At 35.3% G+C, this 27,954-nt stretch overlaps 1 protein-coding gene and 1 long non-coding RNA gene across 2 annotated transcripts in view; both read right to left on the bottom strand.

The window, feature by feature from the left end:
• The window catches only part of LOC134801192 (uncharacterized), a 298,318-nt gene that overhangs the window by 161,164 nt on the left and 109,200 nt on the right, over positions 1-27,954 (bottom strand). The window lies entirely within an intron of this gene.
• The window catches only part of LOC134801148 (T-cell leukemia homeobox protein 3), a 62,387-nt gene continuing 37,083 nt past the window's right edge, over positions 2,651-27,954 (bottom strand). Inside the window, exon 3 of the mRNA XM_063773689.1 lies at positions 2,651-2,945. Coding sequence (XP_063629759.1) covers positions 2,651-2,945 — 295 coding nt within the window. The remainder of the gene's footprint in view (positions 2,946-27,954) is intronic.

Genomic DNA, 27,954 nt, shown 5'->3' with positions numbered 1-27,954 from the left:
TAAGTAAAACAATATAATTCATTATTTTAATATTTTATTAAAACGTCACCTGGGATTACCAGAGCAATGAAAACTTGTAATTACACAATAATTTGCAATACATCAGTTCAATATTCAGTATATAATATATGAGACAAAATATGACAAGGCAAAACAATCAATATCTCCTTGACTTCTTCAAAAAGAAAATGCAATAATATATTTTATCTAGGTACTCACATAGGTATAAATGGTATAAGTAATAAACCCTCTATGATACGTTCAAAAACCGCAAATTAGCTGTTCATGTTTGTGATTACTTGTGACTTTCTGAGTTATTTCTAATGCTGAAATAAATAAATATGTACCTACTTTTAGTTTAAAATAAAAGGAATGCTTTTATTTACTCGTACATACATAACATTTAGCGGCCCACCATACAAGAAAAATTTACAGTCAGAATCAATGGTACCTATTAGGAATTAAAATTGATTTGTTTCGTTTTAAAATCGAACAAACAAAAGAAAAGCATCTCTGTTCCATTTAATAATGGTTTAAATTACATTGTAGGAAATTTGTTCTAGAATTAGGACAGTGGGACGAATAGGATAAATTCTGGAAATCTTGATTATTTCACCTTACGTGTCTAACGATGACATAAATATCGGTACCTAAGTGTTCTTAATGTCGTTATGTTAACATAATTTGGAATGTTCTATGTGTATCACAAGCATACACTTATTTACAAACGGATTCAAATTATTATTTATGAAAACGGGACTCAATGTGGCGTGTAATTGCATAATATTTAATTAAGTTTTAAAATTACCTGCGACGACCAAGTGCGTGTAGTCCGAATAATTTGTGCAGCTAGAAGATATTGATGTCAACTTTAGCCAGTCTTCTGCTTCTCCGAGACTCTGCCGTCCTCGAAACGTCGGAGGTAATTTTAAAAGTTATACACGTTTAAGTCCCGCTTTCGTAAATAAAAATTTGTAAAAATCGTGAAATTTAAATCAGGATTTCAAATTAATCCTATGTTTTAATGAAAATAAATGTTCACATAGCGTTGTTAACATTTTCATTAGGTACTCATAGGATTTGAGTAATTTTATCATTAAAGGTATTTACTGCCTCTACTTTTTTATTTATTAAATATTTACAATCCTTACTATAATAGCAACTTTTTTAAATAAATCTAAGTTTTAAAGCGACATCTAAAATAGTATACAATTAATAATGTCCTACTTTTGTGATAATTTATTTACAACGTATTAAAAAGTAAACTAGGTTATACTTATATGCTAAAAGACAATTTTTGTTACAGATCACTACAACTTTTGTTTTCCTTCGTATTTTCTCGGAAACGTTCGTATTTGTCATGTTACTTCAGTCAACCTCAGTAGGTACTTTTTGTACTGAGACTGACTGAAATAGCAAGACACGTTCGTATGTGTTCGTAAAAATACGAAGAAAAACAATTATGCACTACATCTGTATACCATTAACTGTCATTATTATATTTATCTAATATTATTACTTACACTTTTTAACACTAATGTCAAAGTAACAATGCTTACATAATAATACTGCTTACTTCCTTCATTATTATTTACATACAATCAACCCATTAAATGTCCAGTTATAATAAATTCATGTACTACATATAGTACAAAATGTTACACAAAACTTTTTCATACCTATAGACTGGGAAAAATTTGAACATAGTATTGTCTTAAATTATTCCTAATATTTATTTACAAATTCCTCTTTATGTACAAGATTTGACAGTAGATTTTTCTTTTAATAGGGGGTATTACTGCAATGTTCTGCCGCCAGAGTGCAGCACTAAGCACTAAGCTAGCTAGTTAACCATAGAGTAACTTATAGGTACATACTGTGCCTTAAACTGTTTTTTGACAAGTTTTCACAGACAATAAAATATGACATTAATGCATCAAGGCGGTTTGTTACCAAGGGCCTACCGAGAAACCCGAAAATCGAAAATTAGTAATCGGCCTCTTTATCGCTCGAATATGCAAGAGTGATAGAGATTGTGATGGATAGTGGTAGTGGTGCCCCCTACGCAGAGTTTTGCGTAATATTCCCTATTATGGCAATGTCCGTGTATTTTATTAAGAGTCACACATGTCAAGTTTCATTTTATTTCAGAATGTCGTTTTAAAATGAGAGAGTGACCATACTTCACTCAATGGAAATTATGAAAAAATCACAAAAAGATTAGAGTAAAATCCAAATTCCAGACAACACGAAGCTGCTTTAAAAATTAAAGTACAGTTATAATCCTACAGATGTAGTGCATATTTATTTTCCATCGTATTTTCACGGAAACGTACGAACGTGTCTTGCTATTTCAGTCAGCCTCGGTACAAAAAGTACTGAGCTTGACTGAAGTAGCATAACGTTTCCGAGAAAATACGACGGAAAACAAATTATGCACTAGGTACATCTGTAACATTTCGTTCAAATTCGCACCGGCGGATTCTCTGTCTAGGACTATGGGTTTTATCCAAAAGTCGATATCCAAAATCAAGCATACCATTTCTTTACATAGGTACATACTTTCGAAGAAAGATTTTTGTCCTACTCAAAGGTTCTAATTTTGCATCATAAAAACCAATTACATATAACTTTACCAAAGATTATTTATTCAACAAATAGGCGATGCGACAGGCGGCGGGTGCGGCGGCGCTGCGCTGGCCGCTTGAGCGTTTATGAACCCCTGGTTCCCCGCCCATGGCTGCAGATTCTGTAGAGCGCTCAGCGCTGTATTCGAAGGGGGAGGCGGCGCTGAGTTAGCAGAGCTTTGGTAGTGGAGCGCTGATAACGACGCTGATGGTGGCGGTTCTGGGATGTAGCCTTTGCTTAAAGCTTCGGCTTGGAGAGAGAGCATCAGTCGGTTGGCCGCTTGGCGCTCCGCTTCGCGCTCTTCAGCTGTTTGGCGTCTGGAACAATGGAGAATAATGTGATATGTTACAAATTATGACTTCATCTATGCAAATGTGCACCACGTCTTTCATGGACGAGAGAGTGTTAAACCATCGGCCGTATTCGAACAATGCTTTTAAGATGTCACAGAGAAACGATACCGATCTGTCCGTGTCAAGTGACGTTTATGGTTTAAGGAATTGTCACTTTTGACACTGACTGATGGATATCGTATCGCTGTGACATCTTATTAGCGTAGTTCGAATAAGGCCGCATGTTAAATCGGAAAGGTACAAGGAATCCAATGTGTAACAAGTTTCAATAACGAAGCGTTCTTAGGACTTGATTCTCTGCGGCCGGCCTTTTTTAGCAAGCATCTCAATAATCTAAGGGTTTCGATAAAAATGAATACCAAATGGGCCATTTTATTGAAAGTTGTCCCCTGATCTTTTTATTTTAATTTGTGAAATTTTATATTACCAATCACGAGCTCTTTCTATCCTAATAAGAGAAAAAAAGTGTCACAAGGTTTTTATTTCCATTCCGTTACCATTTTTCATAGACTTTGTACGGCCGTCATGGAATGGAAAGATCGAAAAACGTATGGACATTTTGGGACAATTTTTTTCTCCTTTTAGGATCAGAAGAGCTCATGATTATGAGTAGGAATAACATAAAAATCCCAAATTTGAAAAAATAGTGTAGGGGACAACTTTAAATAAAATGGCCCAAATATGCTTCCATTTGTCTGAAAGATAATGTTTGACGCAGCAACATACACCGGCATTGTGTGTCAAATGTCAAAAATATCATAATTTCACAATTGAAGCCTAACTAGGAATATAATAACTCTCAAATAGTTCTTTAATCAAATCAATTAATGACACATATCAAGTACGAGTAAATGGACTACTAAAACAATTAACACCAAAGCAATCCAATGTAATTAGCGAATAATCGGGCTATAAACAATGCAGTTAACAATTAAATCTAATACCGCATGCATGCGGTTTGTCCACGCCCGCTAATGGCTGTGCATTATGCAGCGGACACAGAAACCAATTGCAATTGAATTATTTAATTCAATTATTTGCTAGAGGCATTTGGAGTTTGAGTTTTTAAAATAGTTTGAAAAGGTACTTTTTAAAGCACCTTTAGTTTTTTCTGGTGTTGATTCTCGATCTCTTTAAATGATATGATATTTGGTTTAACTTAATCACCAACTTTTTTTTTGTATAGGACTTTTACCATATTTTTGATGCAAAAAATGTTAATAATTTGTCAGTTTAGTGACCAGTTTTATTAATCTTAAAGCATTTTCTTAAATTTTGAATTCATTTTTAATGCAACTATTATACATTCTGTTAGTTCTATATCTCATAAATATATGCGCGTACCTTACGCTTTTTTTAGGATTACCTATACCCTGATTTCATTACCATATGATAGTCCTACATAATGCCACTTTACCCAATGTCCTATATATAGTACTTATACCGATTTAATTACAAACTGAATTCTAGTCAGATCAACTGCAAAATTCGAGTTAAAATACCATGCATTAGAAAAGCCTCATTATTAATACACATTAGTCTATTCGAATCGATCGCCTCCACCGCCATTAGGCCATCAATTAAGAAACTTTAGCCCGTCAGCAGTTTAGCGCGTCAATATTGCGTTTAGTTGTCTTCCGATTTAAAAGGGATTATGTTAGCGGTATCACGTTTTAAGACCTTCTGGGGTTAAAAGAGTACAATTCACAAAACACACATCCACAGAAGAATTATTAGGTACTTGTATAATAAAATGTAGACTAGGACAGTTCTTAAATAACGAAACAAAATTAACGTTCGTTCGTTCGTTCGAGTGCCGTATTTTGTGAAAATACAATAGTGACAGCCGTTTTTTTGCTTTAATAAAATTAAACGTTACCTAAAATTCAAGATGAGTAAATACTTAGGAGGTACATACTTCTATTTGTGCAACTTATTATCGCTTCGTGGATAGCCATTTCTAAAAGCCTTCATTCTATCCTCGTAAGTCGCGGTGTACTTACCTAATACCCGTACAAGTAAGTACAAATTCGAGTTCTGAACTCTTAGGGCTACATGCGAGTTCTAGGGTTAGCCAACTAACACGGAGTTAACCGTTCATAAAGTACACTTTAACCCAGTATTCCCTGTAGGTATTAACTAACTCCGACTTAGGGCCACTTGCACCATCCCAATAATCCGAGGTTAATCGGTTAAACCGTTAACTCAGTGTCAAATTGTACTGGTAATCATGGCAACTCCAGGTTTAACCGGCTAGCCCCGTGTTAGTGGAATGGTGCAAGTGGCGCTTAGTTGGCTAACTCTGGAACGCGCAAGTGTTATAGAAATAAAAGAAAGTTCCAAATTCAAAAGCTCACAAATTGCCTTGGGTCTTACGAGGCTATAGATCTAAGTAAAAGATTTTATTTAGTAGATCCAACTTCTAACCGATGTAAAAGAAGTTGGTCGTCACATAAGACCTTCCGTGTCGTAGTGACGAGTCAGTTGCGGACTGATTCACGTCAATTAGCCAATCAGCGCGATTGATTGTGTTTTGAATTAGAGCTCGATCAATCCGGGGAATTGGTTGTTTACCAAATATACTTGGAGTTTGACAATAAATTTAAAGTTTAAATCAGGAGACTGTTTTCAATATGGATCAATCACAATCCTACTATAATATAACCTAGATATAATAGTATATATACATACTTTTGAAAATCAGTGCAGTAAAATTAAAACTACCAAAAACGTTTTAGGATTTGGCTAAGAAAATTGTTTCAAATTAAGTATACCTACTTAATTTAACCGTTAAAAACCGGTACCTTCTTATTCGTTATTTGCTTTTAAAAGCGGGCATAAGGTGCAAAATATTACAGACATTTAACGTATAGCACACCTGTATATTTATGATATCAATATAATATGTTCAACATTTGCCGTAACCAAATTCATTGTTGGTGTAACAACTCCATCTCTTGGAGGATATACCTAAACAAACGGAGTAGCCATTAACATACGTTCTCCTCTGTCGAAACTCTATGACCAATGGTTATACACATTGTATGGACTGTCATTTTTTTGACATGGCTATTTTTACGTTACGTATACATTTGACGTGCCCCTCCCCTGCAAAAATCGGCAGACTGTTTTGTACAGAAAATTACAGACAGGGCGTCTCCATTTGGTTATCCTCCAATAGTTCATACACATATACCTTTTCGATACAGACTTCAAAAACCGCAGAATGGATGAAGATCCAAAATACGACGGTTTCTCCCCTACAACTTCGGTTTAAATTTAAACCAGCAGTTGAACTTAGAAGCCAAGCCGGCTTGACAGCCATAAACTTTGGGCTTTAGTGAAGGGACCATCCAATCGATATTACAGGAAAATACAGATATGTACATATATTGAAAACCTTGTCTGTGAAGCACCGTTTTACGCTACATAAGCTTTACAAAACAGAAATTCTTATATGATGATATTAAAAATAAAAATAATTGTTCATGTTTTAAGAAATGTAGTTTTGGGTAGTATCTTAGAAAAAAAAACCGATTTTGGGATTGTAAAGATTTTTCTTTGCTGTTGATATAGCACCGTCCACAATCTTTCTATTTTGCCTTAAAGTTGAGTGGTAAAGAATGTCTCGTGACTTTAAGTCCGCCTTTTGTACTGTAGGGTTTTATTTTGTGCAATAAAGGTTAAATAAATAAATAAATGAACTGAAGGTAAAAGCCAACATGAATTTACAATTATAAATGTATACATTCGATAACTTTTTGTAGTCAGTTGGAAAAAAATATTACTTCATTTTACAATACTTACTGTAAATATAACACTTATTTTTAAAGAAATAAACCGTCGAAAATGACAAATACCAACACATTTCTTTAAAGTTGTTCGCGAAATTGTACAAGAACGTTGTTACTCCCCTTACTTATGAGCCACCATTTATTCCCGCGAGAGAGGAATATTTTAGCAAGATTGAAGTGCTTTATGTTAACACAGAATAGCTACTTTTTATGCTTAGCAAGATTAATACTACGTGGCACAAGTATAAACTACAAAGACAGGTCGTTTAAAAAAAATAACGAAAAATAGATAAGGTTAATAAACAAAATGGTGCACTTTTATTGAAGCATTCTGTTATAAAAGCACTTTAATACAAATTAATTAATATAAACAGAAATAAATTATTTACCAACCAGGATGAGTAGGAGAACTCATCGACATTGACAGATTAATCCTGTAGGTGGTCGGTATGTAAATTATATTGTCCTATACATAGGAGATATTTATTTTTCTTCTAATAATTAGAAATATTTCTTAGTGAATGAACTCACTTTACATGACTTCTTCCATATGCACTCACCTAAGTGATTCGGACTTTTCGTCGTCGTCGGATTCATCCCTTTACGGATAAAATAATAGATATTTTTAATATACCGATATTAATCCCACTGTCCTACAAATAGGACAACATTTTATTTTTCTTTATATCTCTTCTTTACGAATATTTCAGTCTATGAACTCACATCCCTAGTTTCTCTACGTTCATTATTTACCAACCTGGATGACACGTCGCCGACGGATTGAAATTGATCCCTTTATCGGTGTATTAATCCCAATGTCCTACAAATAGGACAAAATTTTATATTTCTTCATCTCTTCTTTAGGAATATTTCAATCAATCAATCAATCAAAAATATACTTTATTCATGTAGGCCTAGCAACAAGCTCTTATGAATCGTAATTAATCTTAATCTAATTATCAGAGCAATTTATTGATGTTAATATTATTCCATAATAAAATTGGATTATTATACATATCAAATTTAACACTAAGAATTTCACAAAAGGATCGTCAAACATTAAAAAGATTGTATAAAAAATACTAGTCTAGAATTTCTAGAATAAAATCTAAATGTCAAAAAAAAAGCATAAGTAACAAAAGAAGTAGATAGTATTACATCGGAATATCCATTTCCTCATCAATTATCAAATATACCTAATAAATAAATAATCATTTCGAATAACAATTAATCCCACGTTGTAATATCATTCATGTAGTCTTGTGTGGTATAATAAGCTTTAGAAATAAGTTTACGCTTTACATAATTCTTAAATTTATTAATAGATAATTCAGTAATATGGTTTGGAAGTTTATTATAAAATCTTACACAATTACCCATGAATGATTTTTTAATTTTATGGAGCCGAGTGAAGGGCACTGCGAGCTTATGTTTATTTCTAGTATTAATATTATGAATTTCACAATTTTTCCTAAAATTTACAATATTTTTATGTACATACAGAATATTCTCATAAATGTATTGACAGTGCACTGTCATTATGTCAATTTCCTTAAATTTATCTCTAAGTGAGTCTCTATGGTTCATTTTGTATATTGCTCGAATAGCCCTCTTCTGCAGAACAAAAATGGTATTTATCTCTGAAGCACCGCCCCACAGTAAAATACCATATGCCATAATGCTATGGAAGTAACTAAAATATACTAATCGAGCTGTTTTCACGTCAGTTAACTGACGGATTTTGCTCACTGCAAAAGCTGCAGAGCTCAGTCTATTCGAAAGAGTAGCAATATGGGGACCCCACTGGAGTTTAGAATCTAAAGTTATTCCAAGTAAAACTGTACTATCAACTATTTCCAATTCCTCATCCTTCACAATGACACTTGTTTGCACATGCCTTACGTTACTACTAGTGACAAACTTAATACATTTAGTCTTTTTCTCATTTAACAATAAATTATTAACATTGAACCAATTTACTACTTTTGAAATGGCATTGTTTACATCATTGTAAGCTTGTTGCTGTCGTTTGACTTTGAAAATAAGTGAGGTGTCGTCTGCAAACAATCCTATATCATGGTGGGTCTTAACAAGGAATGGCAAGTCATTTATGTAGATAAGGAACAGGAAAGGCCCCAATATTGACCCCTGTGGTACACCCATAGAGACCAAGGACCCAGGTGATCGCTGTCCATTCACATCGACCCTTTGTATTCTACCATTTAAGTAGGACTTAAGTAAATTCAGTGCCGATCCTCTAACTCCGTAATAATGAAGTTTCCTGATTAATGTTTCATGACAAACACAGTCGAAGGCCTTAGATAAATCACAGAAGACACCTAAAGCATCTCGTGACTCCTCCCAGGCATCGAAAATATGCTTAATTAGCTCAACACCGGCATCGGTTGTTGAGCGACCCCGTGTAAAACCAAACTGCTTATTATGCATCAAATTATTAACGTTAAAATGTCGTAGGTACTAATTGAGAAAGAACTAATTTTTCAAAAATCTTGCTACATGTTGGTAGCACAGATATCGGTCTAAAGTTAGTGGGGTCAGAGCTGCTACCAGATTTAAATAAAGGAATTACTTTACTATGTTTCATTAGATCAGGAAACTCGCCGCAATCAACACTGTTGTTAAATATAACTACCAAGTCAGGCGCTACAATTTCTACTAAGGATTTGACAGCATGGACAGACACTCCCCAGAGGTCATTAGTTTTTTTGACATTAATTGATTGAAACGCCTTTATTACATCTGAGGTACAAACATGTTCAAAATGAAGGTCTCCACAACACTCTGGAGCGTTATGTTTTAATAATGTAACAGCAGATGAGGGTGATGAATTTAAATCCTTAGTTGTGGATACTGGTACCTCGGTGAAAAATTTTTCAAATTCTGTAGCTACTTCTAAATTGGAATCTATAATTTTGTTATCAATGTTTAGTTTAAGCTCTTTAATTGTGTGTTTAGAGCGACCAGTCTCCACATTTATAACTTTCCAGGTTGCTTTAACAATGTCGGAACTACTTTTTATTTTCTGACTTAGATAATTTCGCTTAGCTATATGACAATCTACTTTAAACTTCTTCGAATACTCCTTCACATGTTCTTTAAATTCATCACTCTGATTAAACCGCTGTTCCTCATATAAGGCATACAGTTCACGTCTTCTTTGATGTAAGTCCGCAGTAGCCCACTCACTAAAAACTGATGCACCACTAACTACGACCGATTTTGAGGTGAATATCGCATTATAATGATCCATAAAAGTGTGAAAGAATGAATTATACATACTATTAGGACTCATATCGGAAGACAAAAAGGGTAGCGCCTGAACTAAACTTAGCTTCATTCTTTCCACGCGGTCCGAGGTTACTGGTACAAAAGTTATTTGTTTTCTCATGGTATTTTTCCTTAATGCCTCAAATACCATTAATTGACCTAAGTGGTCTGATTCTAAATTGCTGATAACTTTTTTAGCAATAGGAAAAATATCTGTGAAAATATTATCTATACAGGTTGCACTAGTAGCAGTCACTCTAGTGGGCTCCATAAACATGTGGTTGAGATTACAAGATTTAAAAAGATTCAATAATCTACAAGACATTATTGAATTTTCCATAATATTTACATTAAAGTCGCCGCATATAAGCAATTTCTTACTAGAAGATGATATTTTAAGTAGGGCAGATTCCATTATGTTTTCAAATAATTCAAAATTACTTAATGGCGGCCTATACACACAGACAACAATAAATTGCTCTAATTCTACTGCACTTAGTTCTATAGTCCGTTCAACAGACATGGATACAATGTCCTTACGTTCCTTAAATTTTAACTGACTATTTAATATAATTAATGACCCACCATGTATGGAACTAAGTCTGGTGAACGAACTTCCCGCCTGGTGATTATTAAATTGGGGCATTAATTCATTATTATTTAACCAATGTTCAGTAAGACATAAAATATCAATATTAAAATCATTCAAAAAAAGTTCTATCTGTAAATTTTTTCCTCTAATACATTGAATATTTTGATGCACCAGGTGGATATACTTTCCATGTTTGCAGTATTTTTCATTATATTTATTTAAAACTAAATTGCCAGAGACAGAATCTTTTGTCTTAACACCTAGTTTAAATCTATTAAATCATTGGTTATGACTGGAACCAATTCCATGTTCATACTGGGCTGCTCAATAGGAGCAGAATTGTCTGCCAAATTCTTGGCAGAAATGTCAAGTAAATATGATAGCGATAAAGCTATTTGTCTTTTGTAATAATTTGAAAGGCAACACTTGCCTTTAGACAAAAACACCATAGGCATATGGTATTTACTAACAAAATTGTTAGTGTCAATTATGCTAAACTTACTACTATATGTACAAAGATTATATAGAGATATATTTAACTTATGTCTAGTGGTATTTTCTGCCTCTGACATTTTTCAGTCTATGAACTCACATCCCTAGTCCCTCTACGTTCATTATTTACCGACCTGGATGACTCGTCGCCGACGGATTGATCCCTTTATCGGTATGAATATTTAAATACAATCCCGGTAAAACGCACCCTCGGACGTAAGTGCTTACCGTTCAAGAAGTTAATGGACGATTATTGATATTGGCTATCATTGTAAAATAGGCAATTAAGCATCTTCGCTTTTGTACGATTAATGTTATGTAAATTGCTTTTACATAGTAACAGTTTAAAAGTACCTGTGTAAAAGTCTTTATTTTATTTTGTATGTATTTAGTAGGTAAATGCAAGAACTTTATTAGCATAAGTGGGCATTTTCACTTAAATGGTACACACCATTAACGGCCGGTTAGCAATCGTTACAAAACTGACGGTCAATGTCAAATCCCATACATTTTGTCAGGAATGTAACGGTTAGACGTTACTGAAACATGACTTAAGTCGCGCTTTAAAGTACAAGATAGAATGAAAATGCCCATGTAATAACTGTTATTAGAATACACCTCATGATTATGTAATAAATAATAACTTGAATACAGGTGGCAAAATGCAAAAATTTCCAGCGGTTTCCTATCTACATATAACTTTGTTAAAGCACTGCTAATATTGTAGGACTTGACATAAATTACTTATACTGAATGCCAATTTTACTCACGCTAGAGCGGTCCGGGCCCGGGCCGAAGCATCCGACACTTCGTTTTCTATAGAAAGTATCACGTGATCGTCAGTCACCTGTCATAGAACATGAAGTGTTGGCCTCGGCCCGGACCCGGGCTGTTCTAGCGTGAGTCGTCCTTAACGTTACTTTAAAATACAATGTGCACTCGTATAATCCAACATTCTCAAATCTCCATTTTCTAATGACCACATTTAAACGTAAACGCTAGAACAAAGCCTTAAAAGTCTCAGTTTAATGTAACCATCAACTTCAAGGGCTGACAATCGCCCAGACCGCAAGACCGCGACCTCAGCCCGGATCTGTTGGCCAGCCAGTCGAGCCTAATCATCTTCTCTGACTTATGTTGTCGAGAAGCGATTCGCATCATGTCAATGACACCAGGGTGCATAGCCAACCTGCCAATTGTTTACGCTCCGTAGCGATCGAAATTGTCACTGTCGCGCTAATATGGAAGAGTGATAGACATAGCGACGTTGTCGTAGCGCAAGCGATTGTCACCTTGGCTAGGCACCCAGTGACTATCAAAACATTGAACCCACGGTGTGGTGGTACTTTTGCTTTTATTTCATTGCCTGTATGAAAAGGGGGTCAATTCTTTAAATATAGGTGCTCTAATGTAATTTGAGTGCTATGGAGTCCCGGCCTGTACATAAGTCATATCTGTAATTAGGTAATTCGAATGTTCTCATTAGAGATGCACCGGATTTTCAGTTACTATCCGGTATCCGGCCGGTTAACGGATACCGATACCGGATAGTAACATTGCTTGATTTCGGGGTAAACAAATTGGATTTAAGAAACAGTCACGGTCATAATCGTACTTGTTTATTATTTTAAAACAATTTAAACATTCCACTGACTTGCACGCGCACTCATTTCGAACCTAGAAATGAGTCCGCGCTAACGTTCACTACGAAACAGATCAAACCTGCACAATGCGCACCTGAAGAACCGAAATGTAGGTATAGTTCCGCCGGCCGAATATTCGGCGGCCGGATACCGAATATACGGCCAATGATCAGGCCGAATATTCGGTATCCGGTATCCGCTTAAACAACTATCCGTTGCACCTCTAGTTCTCATTCTTATAAGAAATGACATTTTTAGGGATGTACCGACTAGTCGCCGACCAATTAGTCGGCATTTTATAAGTGACAGAAAAACAGGACAATAAGAAATAAACAGCACATATTTTCATTTAGAGTGCTTACGAAAACTTTTGTTCGAATTATTGACCGTGTCGCTTTCTTATGTCCGATTGTACGGTCGTCATATGAAATACATAGCCTCAGGATTTTTTATTTATTTTATTTTTTAACGCTACTATTTATATGATAAAGAGTAAAACAATAGTTTATTAGTGCATCTGAACCGAACTTAGACCAAACTAATGATCTGGCCGACTAGCCGACTAGTCGGCCGACTAATCGGCCATCCGAGCGCCGATTAGTCGGCTAGTCGGCCAGTCGGCCAAATCAATAGTCGGTACATCACTAGACTCATCTTTTATCACCAGATACCTATTGTCAATAAACGCGATAAAACAAGCACTTTTTCATACTCTGGCAACACAATGCTTTGGTTAAGTATCAGAAGCATCTTAGTCAGAAAGTATTGTCGAAACAAAAAGTGTGAAAACACCTCGTTTTCGAGTTTACCTTGCATAGGCTTAGAACGCACTGCGATTAATCTCTTGCGATTTCAGAACCGCAAAAAGTGTAACGTAAGGCATGCATCATAAGATCATAAGTGCACGCACTTGCAAGACTGAAAATTATTACGGCTTACCGTATTAGCATTATTACGCTGAGTGGGGGGTCCTTTTTAACGTCCATGTGTCTATGTATAATTTGTAATTTAACTGGTTGATTGACGTAAATAAATGTATTTTCTTTCTTTCTTTCTTTCTTTCTTTCTTTCAAAATGCAAGAAATTAGACTGGAACCGCATGAAATTAATCGCAGTGCGCTCTAAGCCTAAAACTACCCCTATTTTACTAACATCAAATATTCAACCATAAAGAGCCTTATATTACCAACTCGAGTCTCCAAGTTCCTTAGCAAGGGTAAAACCGTCCCACAACTTAACTCTATGGCCTTTACTTAAAAGGGGTGAACACACTTAAGCTAAGCGTCTCTGGAATTATTCATAAACAAAGTGGCTTGAACTTTACCACGATGAAGTCTTAGACGGTAATTTTTAGGATCATCACGGTGCTGGAACTTGTGCGACGGTTTTAAAATTAAGAATTTCAATGTCAACCATCAACGCGACTTATTTAATAAATGGGAAATGATTTACATGCTTAGTTGCTACGCTAAAATAATAATAAAATAATGACACAAATGTATAGCATGTTTATAATAATGATACAAATGTAACACAAGACTCAAGACCGAAAATTACTGCCAGCGAACTGTTTTGTAGTACGGCAGTACTATTTCAACTCATATGTTCTGTGTTATGAAAATAAATGATAAAATTGATTAATAATTATTTGGTGAGCGGTTCACGTAGCACTTAGCAGGCTCTCGACAACTATGCCATACGGTGTCCTACCATCAGTCTACCTTATATGTGACATATGTGAGCGATGACATGTCACTATCCTACCGTGTCACGATCGCTAATATTCGGACATCTTTCAGTCGGTCTAGCATGAGTTCAATGGACTCGCGCGCGAAAACGCAACTTAATATGCTATAGTCAGACCGTGAAAAGTCTGCAGCGGATTTGATAGCCCACGCAGTGCAAGTGTCATTTTAAACGTCAAACTTCTATGAAATTATGACGTATGAATAACACTTACACTGTGTGGGCTCAGGGGTCGGAAACTGGTATTTGCTCCATACAAAAATACCGGTATTATTACGTTCGTTTTCGTTCTTTGGTTTATTATTTCATTTTTAATTGAACAATTTAATAATACGAAGTTATTACCTAAATACATGATTCAGTCCTGCGTACAGAGCATAAAATAATTCAAAATACTGGGCTTTTTCGGGGTTTTTAAAAAATACCGGTTCCGAGCCCTGCGTGGGCTATCAAATCCGCTACACTTTTATTGGTGCGACTATAGACCGTCTGTTGGCATCGATTCTACAATTCAATTCTGATAACTATAATATTGTCTGCGCTATGTTGATCAAAATCCTCGTGTGGATCTTTTAATTTCTAATATTTCTTCTTTCAGGGAACATTCGCGATAGAAACTTGTACCCACTATCGTCCGAGAGGGTAAGAGTTAAGAGGAACGGCAAAATAAACTATGTCCTCTTGAATACTGATATGGATATCACTGGATCTTACTTTTTCAACCATTTTTAACGTGCGGCCTTACAAGACAGGCTCATATCGTCCTAATTAAGATACAACAGGACTGAGCACTTTGCATACAAACCCTTCCAATCAACCTTAACTCGTCGAGATAAAGTCGGTTATCCTTTAATTAAGGAATAACAACGGTCAGGGATAAAGCTTTTACGTTATATCGGATTGTTTTCAATTATAATGCGCGCTTTTATCGTAATTGAGAGTTCCTTGGTCAATGATGGCTGTATTTGAGTTTAAGTGTGTGTTTGGTATGCAAATGTTGGGTCAATGGACTGTATATTATACACTTCAAGAGTTCAAAGCGTTTGCTGCTAAAATCTGCGACCAAAAGTCTGCCGTCGTCGCCCGAATTAGGTACTTAGGTAAGTAAGTATTTTTGTTTTGATTATCTTAAACTAGCGACCCGCCCCGGCTTTGCACGGGTTACACAAAACCTTAACAAATTATACACCTAAACCTTCCTCAAGAATCACTCTATTGATAGGTGAAAACCGCATGAATCAGTAGTTTTTGAGTTTAACGCGAACATACATACACACAAACAGACAAACGCGGCGGGTGACTTTGTTTTAGGTATAAGGTGTAGTCATGAGAGCAGATAAAACGGACTTAAAATTTATATGGATAAGTACTACACTATTTTTACAGCATAGGTAATTGTGGAGAAAAAGAAATGCAACCTCATTTCAATTGAAAATTACATTGAAGTAATTAGGTACGAGTAGGACCGTGGGCCTTAGGAGGATAATTATTTTATTCAAATTACGCGATTATTATAAGCCTCGAATTCAAAACTCCGCGGTTAAAATTAATATTATACAAATGTACCTTATATTTACTTATCTCGAATTTAATAGACAATTGCATAAGTTAAATAAGGTAAATACCTATACAACAATATAACGAATTAAAATCCAGAAACACACAAACCAATTTAATTACCAAAAATAAGCCGAAAGGAGCTGCAAAGTAATAATTCACATTCAATTAAAACCGAGGGAATAAAGTTCATATTGCCCCAAACTTTCTGATATATGGCCCCCCTAAAACCACCAAATTAACATGAGCTATTACCCCCCTCTCGCTGGAAGGGTATGTTCGTTACAGAGGGTATTACAGCGAGTTAAGAGGGCTCTAATTAGGTTGGACGGGGTAATGAATGATTAAACAAAGCGTTAAGTCTATTATCGTAGCGAGAACTTTATTAGAACGGCTAATGTATGAGCGGGTTGCAGGGATGGGAAGAGGGTGGGCTAGGTTATCGATAGTAATGTACCTACCACATTACACCTTTAAACGAGCAATTCTTGTATATTTATTTATTTATATATATATTTCGGGGATCTCGGAAACGGCTCTAACGATTTCAATGAAATCTGCTATATGGGGGCAAAAAATCGATTAGCTAGGTCTTATCTATGAGAAAACGCGCTTTTTTGAGTTTTTTATGTATTTTCCGAGCAAAGGTCGGTCTCCCAGATATTAATGTTAAGTAGATACTTAAGAGGGGACTAACGCAAAATTGTATTAAGTACATTTAATTTTTACACGTTTTACTTAAAAGCAACGCCATGAAAGAAATCACACTGACATTAGATAATTTTATTATAATTAACCTGCACTAATTAGTCGTATTGAATAAAACACAAAACTTATGTTAGCGAAAAGCAATAGATACTTATAATAGTAGGTATTTAAAATAAGTAGCCTTGTATAAGTGCACGAAGTGCAGCCCCCGCTAGCACTCGAGCCTGAAGAAGGACCCCCGACGGGCCCGAAACATGTCGCCAATAGCGACTAAAAATTCAAGTGAGTGAAACCGTTGTCGTCTAAACAGATTAAAATATGTATCACGAAAGTTTAATTTCGACCCTTGTATAACATTAATTTATGTACATTGCTATAAAGTCGGTAAATTAAGTCATTATTACATTCATTTATCTTACTAAGGCCCACTTGCACCATCCCACTAACCCGGGGTTAAGCGGTTTAACCGTCAACCCAGTGTCAAATTGTACTGGTAACCATGGTAACTCCAGGTTTAACCGGTTAATCCCGGGTTAGTGGAATGGTGCAAGTGGGCCTAAGTATGCATTCTTAAACTAAGTTTAACACCAGACCTTTTCGAGTTTAATTCACAATTTCATCGCGTTTAGTCTATTATCGATATCCGCTACCCCATCTCTAGATGACAGAAGCCAGTTAAACTCCCGTCTTGGTAATTAGATAAGCGGTAAAGCGAATGAGCCGGTGGTGGCAATTAGTAATTTCAGCCTGATTATAACGCGCTGACAACGATATAAATTTGCTGCGTATAATGCAAACTGCCGTGGTTTGACAATGTGGCTGACAATGAGTAAGATTAAGGATATAAGTTTAGAAATTAATGAATTAAAACTAAATTAATTAATAAGACAAATACACAAAATGTCATGATTACATTAATTTCATGTCAATGTGGCTAATTCCGTCGTAGGGTCTATTCCGTCCACTAGCGTTTTTCTCGAACAACGAACAACATTGATAACTTCGTCGACAAAGCCGCGATTGCTTTTAAGTTTCAGCAATCAAAAGCAAATGGTTGTTTTTCCTAAGAATGCAAATCAAAGAAATATACGCTCGTAAACGGAATACGGAATACTACCGTTATGTTGAGCTATTGAATTGCTTCTATAACCTTACGTATACGTAAAGGTACAATATATTATTATTTTTATTCGAATCATGTCTGTATTATATGACTGATCTTTTGTTTTAAAAGATGCATGGCAACTACTTTTTAATTTCGTTCTAATTCTATCCCACACACACACACAACTGAATTACATAATATGCAATTTAAGATTATTCAAAAACGCTAGAGACTGCGCTGTGTGACATAATATAGGCAAACATAACAAATACAATAAAAACAATATACCTAATTGAGGATTGTGTTCGCATTTATCGAAACTTCTAGACACCTCTACATCCCTGACCGCTTCATTCATTTCTGACTTTTAACAAATTTATGGCGCCTAATTAAGATGTGCTTTATTTAATCACTTCTGGCTTTCTACGGTTTTTATACCGCTTTATATCCGAGCAAATTGTTGTTGAAACATATCTTTTTGGTCGATATTAAACTTTCGTGAGACATATTTTAAACTGTTTAGACGACAACGGTTTCAGGGTTTCACTCACTTGAATTTTTAGTCGCTATTGGCGACATGTTTCGGGCCCGTCGGGGGTCCTTCCTCAGGCTCGAGTGCTCGCGGCGACTGCAACTCGTGCACTGATCGCGCCACCCGCCTCGGCTTATATTTTTTTGGGCTTATAAAGTGTACATTTTAGGCGTTCTGAAAATACTTTTCTAAGTAGGTATTTGTATGCTACAAGCCACAACCAAGTATATAATACAAATACGTACGTCAAAATTAAACCGCCTTGTTAAAATCAGGTTTGGGGTTTGTAATCTATTTATTTAGTATTATTTCAAAAAGGAACTGTCAACCTTTTATGAAACAACATAACAATTTACCATTAACAAGTTTGTATAAAAAGACGCACTAAAAGCTTTCTTGAAGAGAGTATTTATTATTTAGTACAATTTAAAATAACATAGTTTATTTATTTTAGTATCAATAGAGTGTATAGTTATGCTCGTCTACACTACATGACTAATTCTCTTTCTGAAATTTAAATCAATGTAATTTACTATTCATGCTTTTCCTTTTTATCGATAGTTACAATTATCGATATCTTTAGTCGATGGTCGTCTGTCCCTGACTAACTTGCCTGGTGGCATGGAGATTGTCAAAACAGTTGAACGTCTAAATCGGGCCCGTCTCCGAAGTTGGAGACGTGACCGTATTTTGCATGCATAATAGACGAGACTTGATGCCACCTTGATTCCATAAGATTCTGAAAACCTTTTAAAATTGGAGATTTTTTATTAATAACGGCTTTTAAAAGCCTGCTTGGAATGAGTTGTTTATCGAAAAGAAGCGGAAAGAGCTTTTGAAGAATTATGAACTCCAAAATAAGTTTTTCTGTAAATGCAAACGCATTCGGTCAAGACATTAAAGCGGATATTATATTGATTACTAGCGACCTGCCCCGGCTTCGCACGGGTAAATCTTAACAAATTATACTCCTAAACCTTCCCCAAGAATCACTTTATCGATAGATGAAAACCGCATGAAAATCTGTTCAGTAGTTTTTGAGTTTATCGCGAACATACAAACAGACAGACGCGGCGGGGGACTTTGTTTTATAAGGCGTATATAGTGTTTGTAACAAAACAGGTTGATTTAAAATTGACTTCTCGTATTACGGTTTATTAAATAAACAAAGGAATATGTAAATAAACGAAATGATAAATGATTGTTAAAGTACAAGGTATCATCGATACGGCAATATTACATAATGCACATATACAAAGAAAATTCGTAGTAACGCCTTTTTCATAGCTCCGATAAAATTAAATGTATGATATTGAATCCCCGAATGTATGTATATTTTTTAATCTGATAGTCATATTTCAGATTTAATGCCTTAGTAATATGTTTTGTGCCATTCCCATATTATTGTTAGAGTGAATTGCAAAAAAAAATTACATAGTTAAGCACGTGTAATTAGTCTAAAGTTATTTGATTCCATTGTGTTACCACAGTTAAGCCATTTCTATTTAAGTTAGATGCATGAAAGTGTGTTAGCGTATGCTATAGACCAGCGGTCGGCAACCTTTTAGCAGCCAAGGGCCACATAGCAGTTTTCGAAGTTGACGCGGGCCGCACTTTGGTAATATTTGTGACTTTAGCAGACATTGTCGTTTCTCAATATTACATACAAAATAGCCAGAGAGGCTTACAGGCCGCAAGCGAGAGGTTCGCGGGTCACATGCGGCCCGCGGGCCGCTTGTTGCCGACCGCTGCTATAGACTTATATGTGTACGAATTACCTAAGTACAATAAATACAATACAATACAATACAATACAATATACATAGTTAATTTTCGTAACAGAAATGAATCAATTAAGTTAAGACTAATCACAGCTTCTTAACTGCGCTTAATTACGTACAATTTTTTTGCAATTCACTCGTTACATATAAATTAATTTTAAATATTAGACTGAGAACACTTTATCTTAATAATTTACCGTTAAGAGTACTCGAGGTTACTCTTTTAACTCTTTTTCCATGATTCAAGGAAAACTTTCATACAATTAATGGTGAAGCCCTTCTGGCAACCTTGAATTTAGTTTGACACGCAAAAAGTTAATCGATAACTTCCTTTTCCCTTTGTCACGTCACTATGTAATTTGTTATATTGCTACCAAGCCCAAGAAGTTTGTAACTTATAAGGTTTTTCCTAAAAAATAAACTAGATCTGCCTTTGATTTTAATTAAATTCGAGAAAGATAGCGAATCGAATAAAGACAGGACAGGTATCTAGTTAAAGGAAAAAAACATCTTGCCAACTTGCACCCTCGAACATTCTCGAACCTCGTATCAATCAGCCAACGGATTTGTTTCTTAATTCCTAAGGAGACAGCCTACAAGCAGCAATTATCCCAAAGACATCCAGAACGACGAACACCACAGCCAAAACAGTCACAACTCCACACTGAAACCTCAAGCGATTTCGCTTCTTCAAACTATAGGAGCAAAGGCAAGATTGGCGTGAACAGACATCTTCCTTGCCAAAATTAAATCACCAGACACGCTTTAAGCTGAAATAGACCGTTTGCGGTGGTAACAGAATCAGTTTTCCTCTAACAGATTACAGCACCCTAATTCTGGGAGTTTTAATATTCACTTATACAAGGGAAAAGAATTACAGGGAGGAAATGAAGCAGGGTGAGTGAATAAGTAAAGAGCCGCCTACCATGTTGCCGTTGGGCGGTACATTGTGTGTTAGCTCGATTCCAATTCGATTTGTCGGAATACTGAATTGACAAAGAGAATGAACGACCTTTACAGCGTGTTAGTTTGAGGAAATTACGGTTAGAATTGTTAGAAAGGTCATCGTATTGCGAATGGCTACAAGAAATGGATTAACTAATAAATTATTGAATAAAATTTCGTGTACGACATTAGAAGGACCATCACTTTCAACCTTTATAGTCAAGCTTGAAAGGTGAAAGTTCTTCTTAGCAAAAATAGTGCTACGCTGATAAATCTGTCAGGTTTAGTGCAAAATTAATACCGTCTGAACGTGACATGCTTTTAAAATAAGCTGTCATGTTTAATTTGTCTACACTCATAACGATGGTCTATAATTTATCGATATCTGACAAAAGCAGGTTTAATAATGGAATAAGTTAAGTAACTATCTATTTGTGTGTCAGACTTGTGTGTCGTGTGTGTCAGAGTTTACGTTGTTTCAGGTGTGTACCTGATTTTTTGCTGTGCAATAAGGAGTTATTGCATTTTATTATAATTGACTTCACATGTTTTCAAGAGCTCACGTCTAGTCAGGGTTATTGATATCAAAGTCATAATCGTTTTTATATCTATTATGAAACTGCTCATCAAATCGCTTCTTTTCAATAACGTCATTATTAGATTAGGTTTTATTTATTTTTGAATCAATCCTAACGACCTAACCGTGTATTAAACGAAAATTATCTGGGCGAATCAACTTTTGCTTGTCACTCGTTGCTATGGTTACTTTTATGTTCCCTTGGGTCACTTTTAAACCCAGGTTTCATGGTTAAAAACATGATTTTTGTAGTACCCTTACCATAATAGGCCATCGAATAAGCATGTTAGTAGAACGTAGTACAAACGTTTTTCTGACAAACTTTGCTAATATTGACCCCTGGCTGACGGTGCAGATAATAATAATAACTCCACGGCCGACTTCGGCCACGGCGACTACTGTCAACTCCGTTGATGTCGCTGGTGTGCTCGCACGTGACTGATGTAGCCGATATAACAACAAGAAATAGTTGATCGACCCATCTACCTACATTTACATATATAGTTATTGTCTCAGCCGCTGCTTAGTGCAACTTTAACCCAAACGATAACAATAACTTAAACTCCGCGTTCGTAAAAGTCACAAAAATAGGAAATAAACCAGGAACAATGCATGCATGTAAAAATGGAGTCTTTCCCACCGCTTAATAATGTATGGATCAAACTGCCGAGTTGTGCTGCTCATACAATATTTACCCCCGGGTCCGTGTAACGCCTGCTTCATGTTTTATACATAGCTATACCCACTCAGTGTGGAGCATTGATGGCGAATTTCTTTGCTTTTTGGAGTTTATTTTTCTGTCCACATGCAATGTTGGTGTAAATTGACATTGTTAAAGCAGTCTAATTATTTATTAAAATATTAGATAATATTCAGATTTCTACACTAAATGTCACAGCTCTTATAATATATAACCTTAATTATTATAACGCCTTTGTGTCTTTTGTGCTTACCTAACACTAATATACGTGTATATTTATGTAAAATTTATTTAAGTTCTTATAAAAATATTGCAAAAATCTTAGCGTCTCATATTTTGTTTGTGACTACACGGAAAAACGAATCTTTCCTCAGAATGAAACCTACCTAACAATATGTCTCTTGAACACGTTGGGATACGTGGAATTTCGACGAGAAAACTTTTCGTAAAAAATTATCAAATAGTGATGGTCCTGTTCAGTAAGTAAAATTAAAGAATTAGCTATATTTTTCATTTCATTGTCATCGAATTAGATTCATAAAATGTATGTACTTCTTACCTTATCTTATATATGTATAATTTGTTATAGAAGGTACCTAATGTGAAATTGTTTGCGTGTGACCAGTAGCCATGTAAGATAATATAACTACTTATTTTATACCTCGTATATCAACTCAACTACTGTTGTAATAACTTTCCACAATCCATCAAACTAATGGTGAGATGTAAAATACGCACAAAATTGACATTTAAAACAACCATAAATCGAATCGACTAATAAGCATCGGTATCGATAAAATTTATGCAAGCATCGATTTATCGACATCTCATTTATAATGTTGTCACATGCTTATCTAATGGTAGATATGCAATGTGGCCCTAGACGGAAAAGGTAGTAACTATGGTAAGAAAATTGTGTGTTAGTTTGTTTTGTGTTTGAAGTGTAGAATAGGTGTGGTAAGTAATGGTGCTATTGTTCTCTTTCAATTGGGTGCTAAGTATTGTAATGTATGAGCGGGGTGGGACAATGCGTTTTTAATGATTGGATTACCTGTTATCCCATGTGAATGAATACATGCATGCACAATGGCTTACAAATATACATATATTTAATAATTTAAAAATTTATGATCATATTTTATTTATTCAACAGTAAATTCACAGCTACCTACTTATAACTTCTAAAAGACGTATTTTCGTTATTTCTAAATTTACAAATACTTATTCAACAAGTCAAATTAAGCGATAGAAATATATTTTATAAATAACCTCATATCTGAGGAAGGGAAATGAGGACCGCGTACCTAAAGAAAACTAGCTTCTGCCTGCAACTTCGTCTCGGTCATTCCCCGGGTCTCAAACTATCTCCATACTAAATTGCTTCAGCCGTTTAAGCTTGAAGAAGTAACAGACCGAATTGTTAACCATAATTTGCACTTTTTTCGAAAAAAAAAAAATCTGCTCTCTCCTGCACGACTGAGGTTTGAATCCACGATTTTTGACCACCACAGACTTACGAAAGGTTAAAAATGTATCTATTAAAATATGTTGCCAAGAAAAGGGTTAATCTAAGAAAGAAAAAAAGAAAGAAACAAACAAAATACACTTATTTACGTCAAACCAAACCAGTTAATTACATACAAGACATAGATGAGATGGACGTAAAAAATCTACGACTGTCAATGTCATAATATTATCCTAAATAGTATGACTTATAATGATATTCCGTCACATTAAGCCCAGACACTCAATCTAGCGACACAAATGAATAGCTTTTATCTATGACAAATGATCCCGTGGTATCGCGACCAGACTCCGGTGACGATTCAACTTTACCAATAATGATTTATTTGTTGGGTGAGGTTAGTGACATCTAATGGGTTTTTACAAAGGGTTTGAAATGACAATCGTATTAAATTATTTGAGGTTATACTTTTATTGTTTTAGGTAGGTTAGTACCTACGCATATGTATTAAGGTATTAACTCCTTCTCTCTGTATAAAATATATATATATAGAGTTAGACCAATAAAAGTCTGAAGACATTTTGATAGTCCACGCAGTGCAAGTGTTATTTTAAACGTCAAACTTCTATGAAATTATGACGTATAAATAACACTTGCACTGGGCAATCAAAATCGCTGCAGACTTTTCTTGGCCTAACTCCACAGATTTTATACTAAGCGAGTGGTTTGAATATCTTAAAAGTATAAGTATAAATAATCATTTTGAAACAGAACTTGAACGATTACATTACAAACACATGTAAAAGCCAACCTTTATAAGCGTCTCAAGAATGTTAATGTCCGTGGACCAATATTAGAATATCTTAAACTGTATAATAAATCCTCCTTTATCGTTATCTTTACTTAAATGAGCCTTTTTTTAAAGGTCCGGCCCAAACGTGTCTACAGTGTAATGTCTAATATTAAATACTTACTTTACCAGCAAAAATGTGAAAGACAGATTTATGTTTTATTTTTGTAAATATTATTTTTTTATATGGTCGTAGGGTATAGTCACTACCTATCCATTGGTCTACGGAAGTAATATGCCATACTATCGATATCGATAAAAAAAAATCTGGAATCCTTATTCTGGAATTTATTATTTATTTAAGCTTACTTGCACAAAATAAAATTAAAAAAAAACTACAAATGGCTTAACATGCCACTGCACTGCCGCATTTGCAAATAGGGTCAGTGCGCTAGTTTTCGTCCACTTGACGGATTAAAAAAATATATATTTCATTTTTAATTTACTACTTACGAAATATACCTTTTATATAGATAGATATATTGTTTAGACATTAAGGATTGGAATATATATGTCCAAATTTGTGCAGCAATGTAAGTTAATATTCAAATTCCGCCAAGTGGACGGACGAAAACTAGCGTAATGACCCCTATTAAATGACCATAGAGATTTTTTTCCTTAAAAAACACCTCGTGTGTTATTATGTGACTCATGTAGAATAAGCGCATTATAGCCATCTCTTTAGTACAGAACGTAGTGCATTGTTTTCCATCGTATTTTCTCGGAAACGTTCGTATTTGTCATGCTACTTCAGTCAACCTCAGTACATTTTGGTCCGAGACTGACTGAAATAGCAAGACACGTTCGTATGTTTCCATGGAAAATTATTATACACTACATCTGTATTATTAATTCATTAAACCAGAACTAAAATAATGAATAAATAACTGTAGTTCGGAAACGACAATTAACATAATTAACATAATTTAATGAGCGCGTTTAATCAATAGGACACATGTTCGGACGACGCTTTTAAGTTCATGAATAATTTAACTACGATGACATGACACGGAACAATATTCAAATTAAACATAGGTATACATTTGTATAGCATATTAATTACATGTTTAATCTACTTACATGTTACAGACAGTTAAATAGCTTCTGGAATATGAAAATCACTACACCTTATAAAACAAAGTTCCCGGCCGCGTCTGTCTGTCTGTATGTTCGCGTTAAACACAAAAACTACTGAATGGATTTTGATGCGGTTTTCACCCATCAATAGAGTAATGAGGATGATTTAGGTGCTCTTAGCGCCACTTGCACCATCCCACTAACCCGGGGTTAACCGGTTAAACCGTTAACCCAGTGTCAAATTGTACCTACTGGTCCATGGTAAATCCATGTTTATTTGTTTAACCGGTTAACCCAGGTTAGTGGGATTTGAAAAATCAACGGCGAGCATTACAATCTATTACATTTAATCAACAACACAACAAAGTCATTTCATTGAATAAATATTATATCTACTCTTACATGATCGCATACTTTTTTATCACTTATCTGTTGAAAAACTACTTCAATTTAGCTCTGCCCGCTCGCAAAACGTTATAGGCACCTATTAAAAAGTAAAACCCCTCGGCAACAAAAGCATTCTAAATTCAAAACTGCGAGACAATGCCGGTCCGAATCGTGTTGGTGGCATCACGGGCGATTACTTCTAATGGACAAGCGCTGTTTGTGTACGGAGTCGATAACGCTTGCTCGATACGCGCGGCGCCATGCCATTGCTTTAAAAAAAAAACATACACTCGTGATCTACTCTCCGATACTAGAGGTTTATTGTTTGTGCTATTGGATTATCCTATTGTTAGGGTTATTGATGAAAGGCGACAGAGAAAGGTGTTAATATGACGATAAAAAATAGGGAAGATGTATGACAAAAAATGGTTTTGAATTCTTATGATTTTGGTTTCGTTGTCTATGATTTGAATTCGTGCACATTTACAAGGAATTATACTATACCTATAATTCCTTGTAAATGTGCAAAAATTTATAAATTATAGTTTTTATAATTTTTAAGTTGCACAAGCTACTTCTATTAGCAGGGGCCCGTTGCTCAAAAGCTTGTTACTTGTAATACAAGCGGATGTCACTTTTTGATAGCTTTTGTGAGAAAGGGACTTCCACTTGTATTACAAGTTACAAACTTTTGAGAAACGGGCCTCTGTTACTCAGCTGATACTTTTACAAGCTGTTAAAAACACAACGGAAATAAATACGTACCTACACAAACATTTTGTCTGTTCTGAACCCTGATTTCATTGGTCATTTGATTTCAAAAAATCTGTGTACCATTAAAAAGATATTAGTAACAACAACTTGGTACAGCATTCAGATTTTAAATATCGAAGTTTGAGATTTTAATTGCTACCGCGAACATCGACCTAGGTATTTTAACATTTTTTTATGTTTTTAACTGGTTTTGATAAAACATTGACGATCGTCTTGGTGATGGGCGCGCGCGTCTCACGCACGACTTTCACTTCATTTTGCAAGCACCGATCAGCGTGAGCGATCTTCAAGGTCGTATCAAAATAAGATCAAAATCGTAACAAATTGTTATATCAGAATCGGGTTCCTTGCATAAGAGTAAAAGATGATTTTTAGGGTTCCGTACCCAAAGGGTAAAAACGGGACCCTATTACTAAGACTCCGCTGTCCGTCTGTCTATCCGTCCGTCCGTCCGTCCGTCTGTCTGTCACCAGGCTGTAACTTGAACCGTGATAGACAGTTCAAATTTTCACAGATGATGCCGCTATAACAACAAAATACTAAAAACAATATAAAATAAATATTTAACTGGGGCTCCCATACAACAAACGTGTTTTTTTGCCGTTTCTTGCGTAATGGTACGGAACCCTTCGTGCGCGAGGCCGACTCGCACTTAGCCGGTTTTTTAAGTCCAGCCCGTGCTTGCCGCGCGATCGGAACGACAGCGCAGGTAGGCCGTGTTAATGGGTTTTATCTCCTACTTATTGTTTTGTTTAGTATTAGCCTGTTTATCGGTTAATGAGAACCGACTAGGCGCCGATATGCTGCTTGATTAATTCTTCCACTAATGCTGAAGACAAGTTAAGGATTAGGGGAAAGTGGGCATCGTTCGTACATACTTAAATTCCTCATATTATTGTAAGTTTTGTAAAAAATAAATGGTTGACGCGTTTTTGCGTGAGTACCTAAATGAGAGGAAAT

Source organism: Cydia splendana, chromosome 21, assembly GCF_910591565.1.
Source record: "Cydia splendana chromosome 21, ilCydSple1.2, whole genome shotgun sequence".
Taxonomy (NCBI): Eukaryota; Metazoa; Arthropoda; class Insecta; order Lepidoptera; family Tortricidae; genus Cydia; species Cydia splendana.
This window is presented reverse-complemented; position numbering and strand designations above follow the sequence as displayed.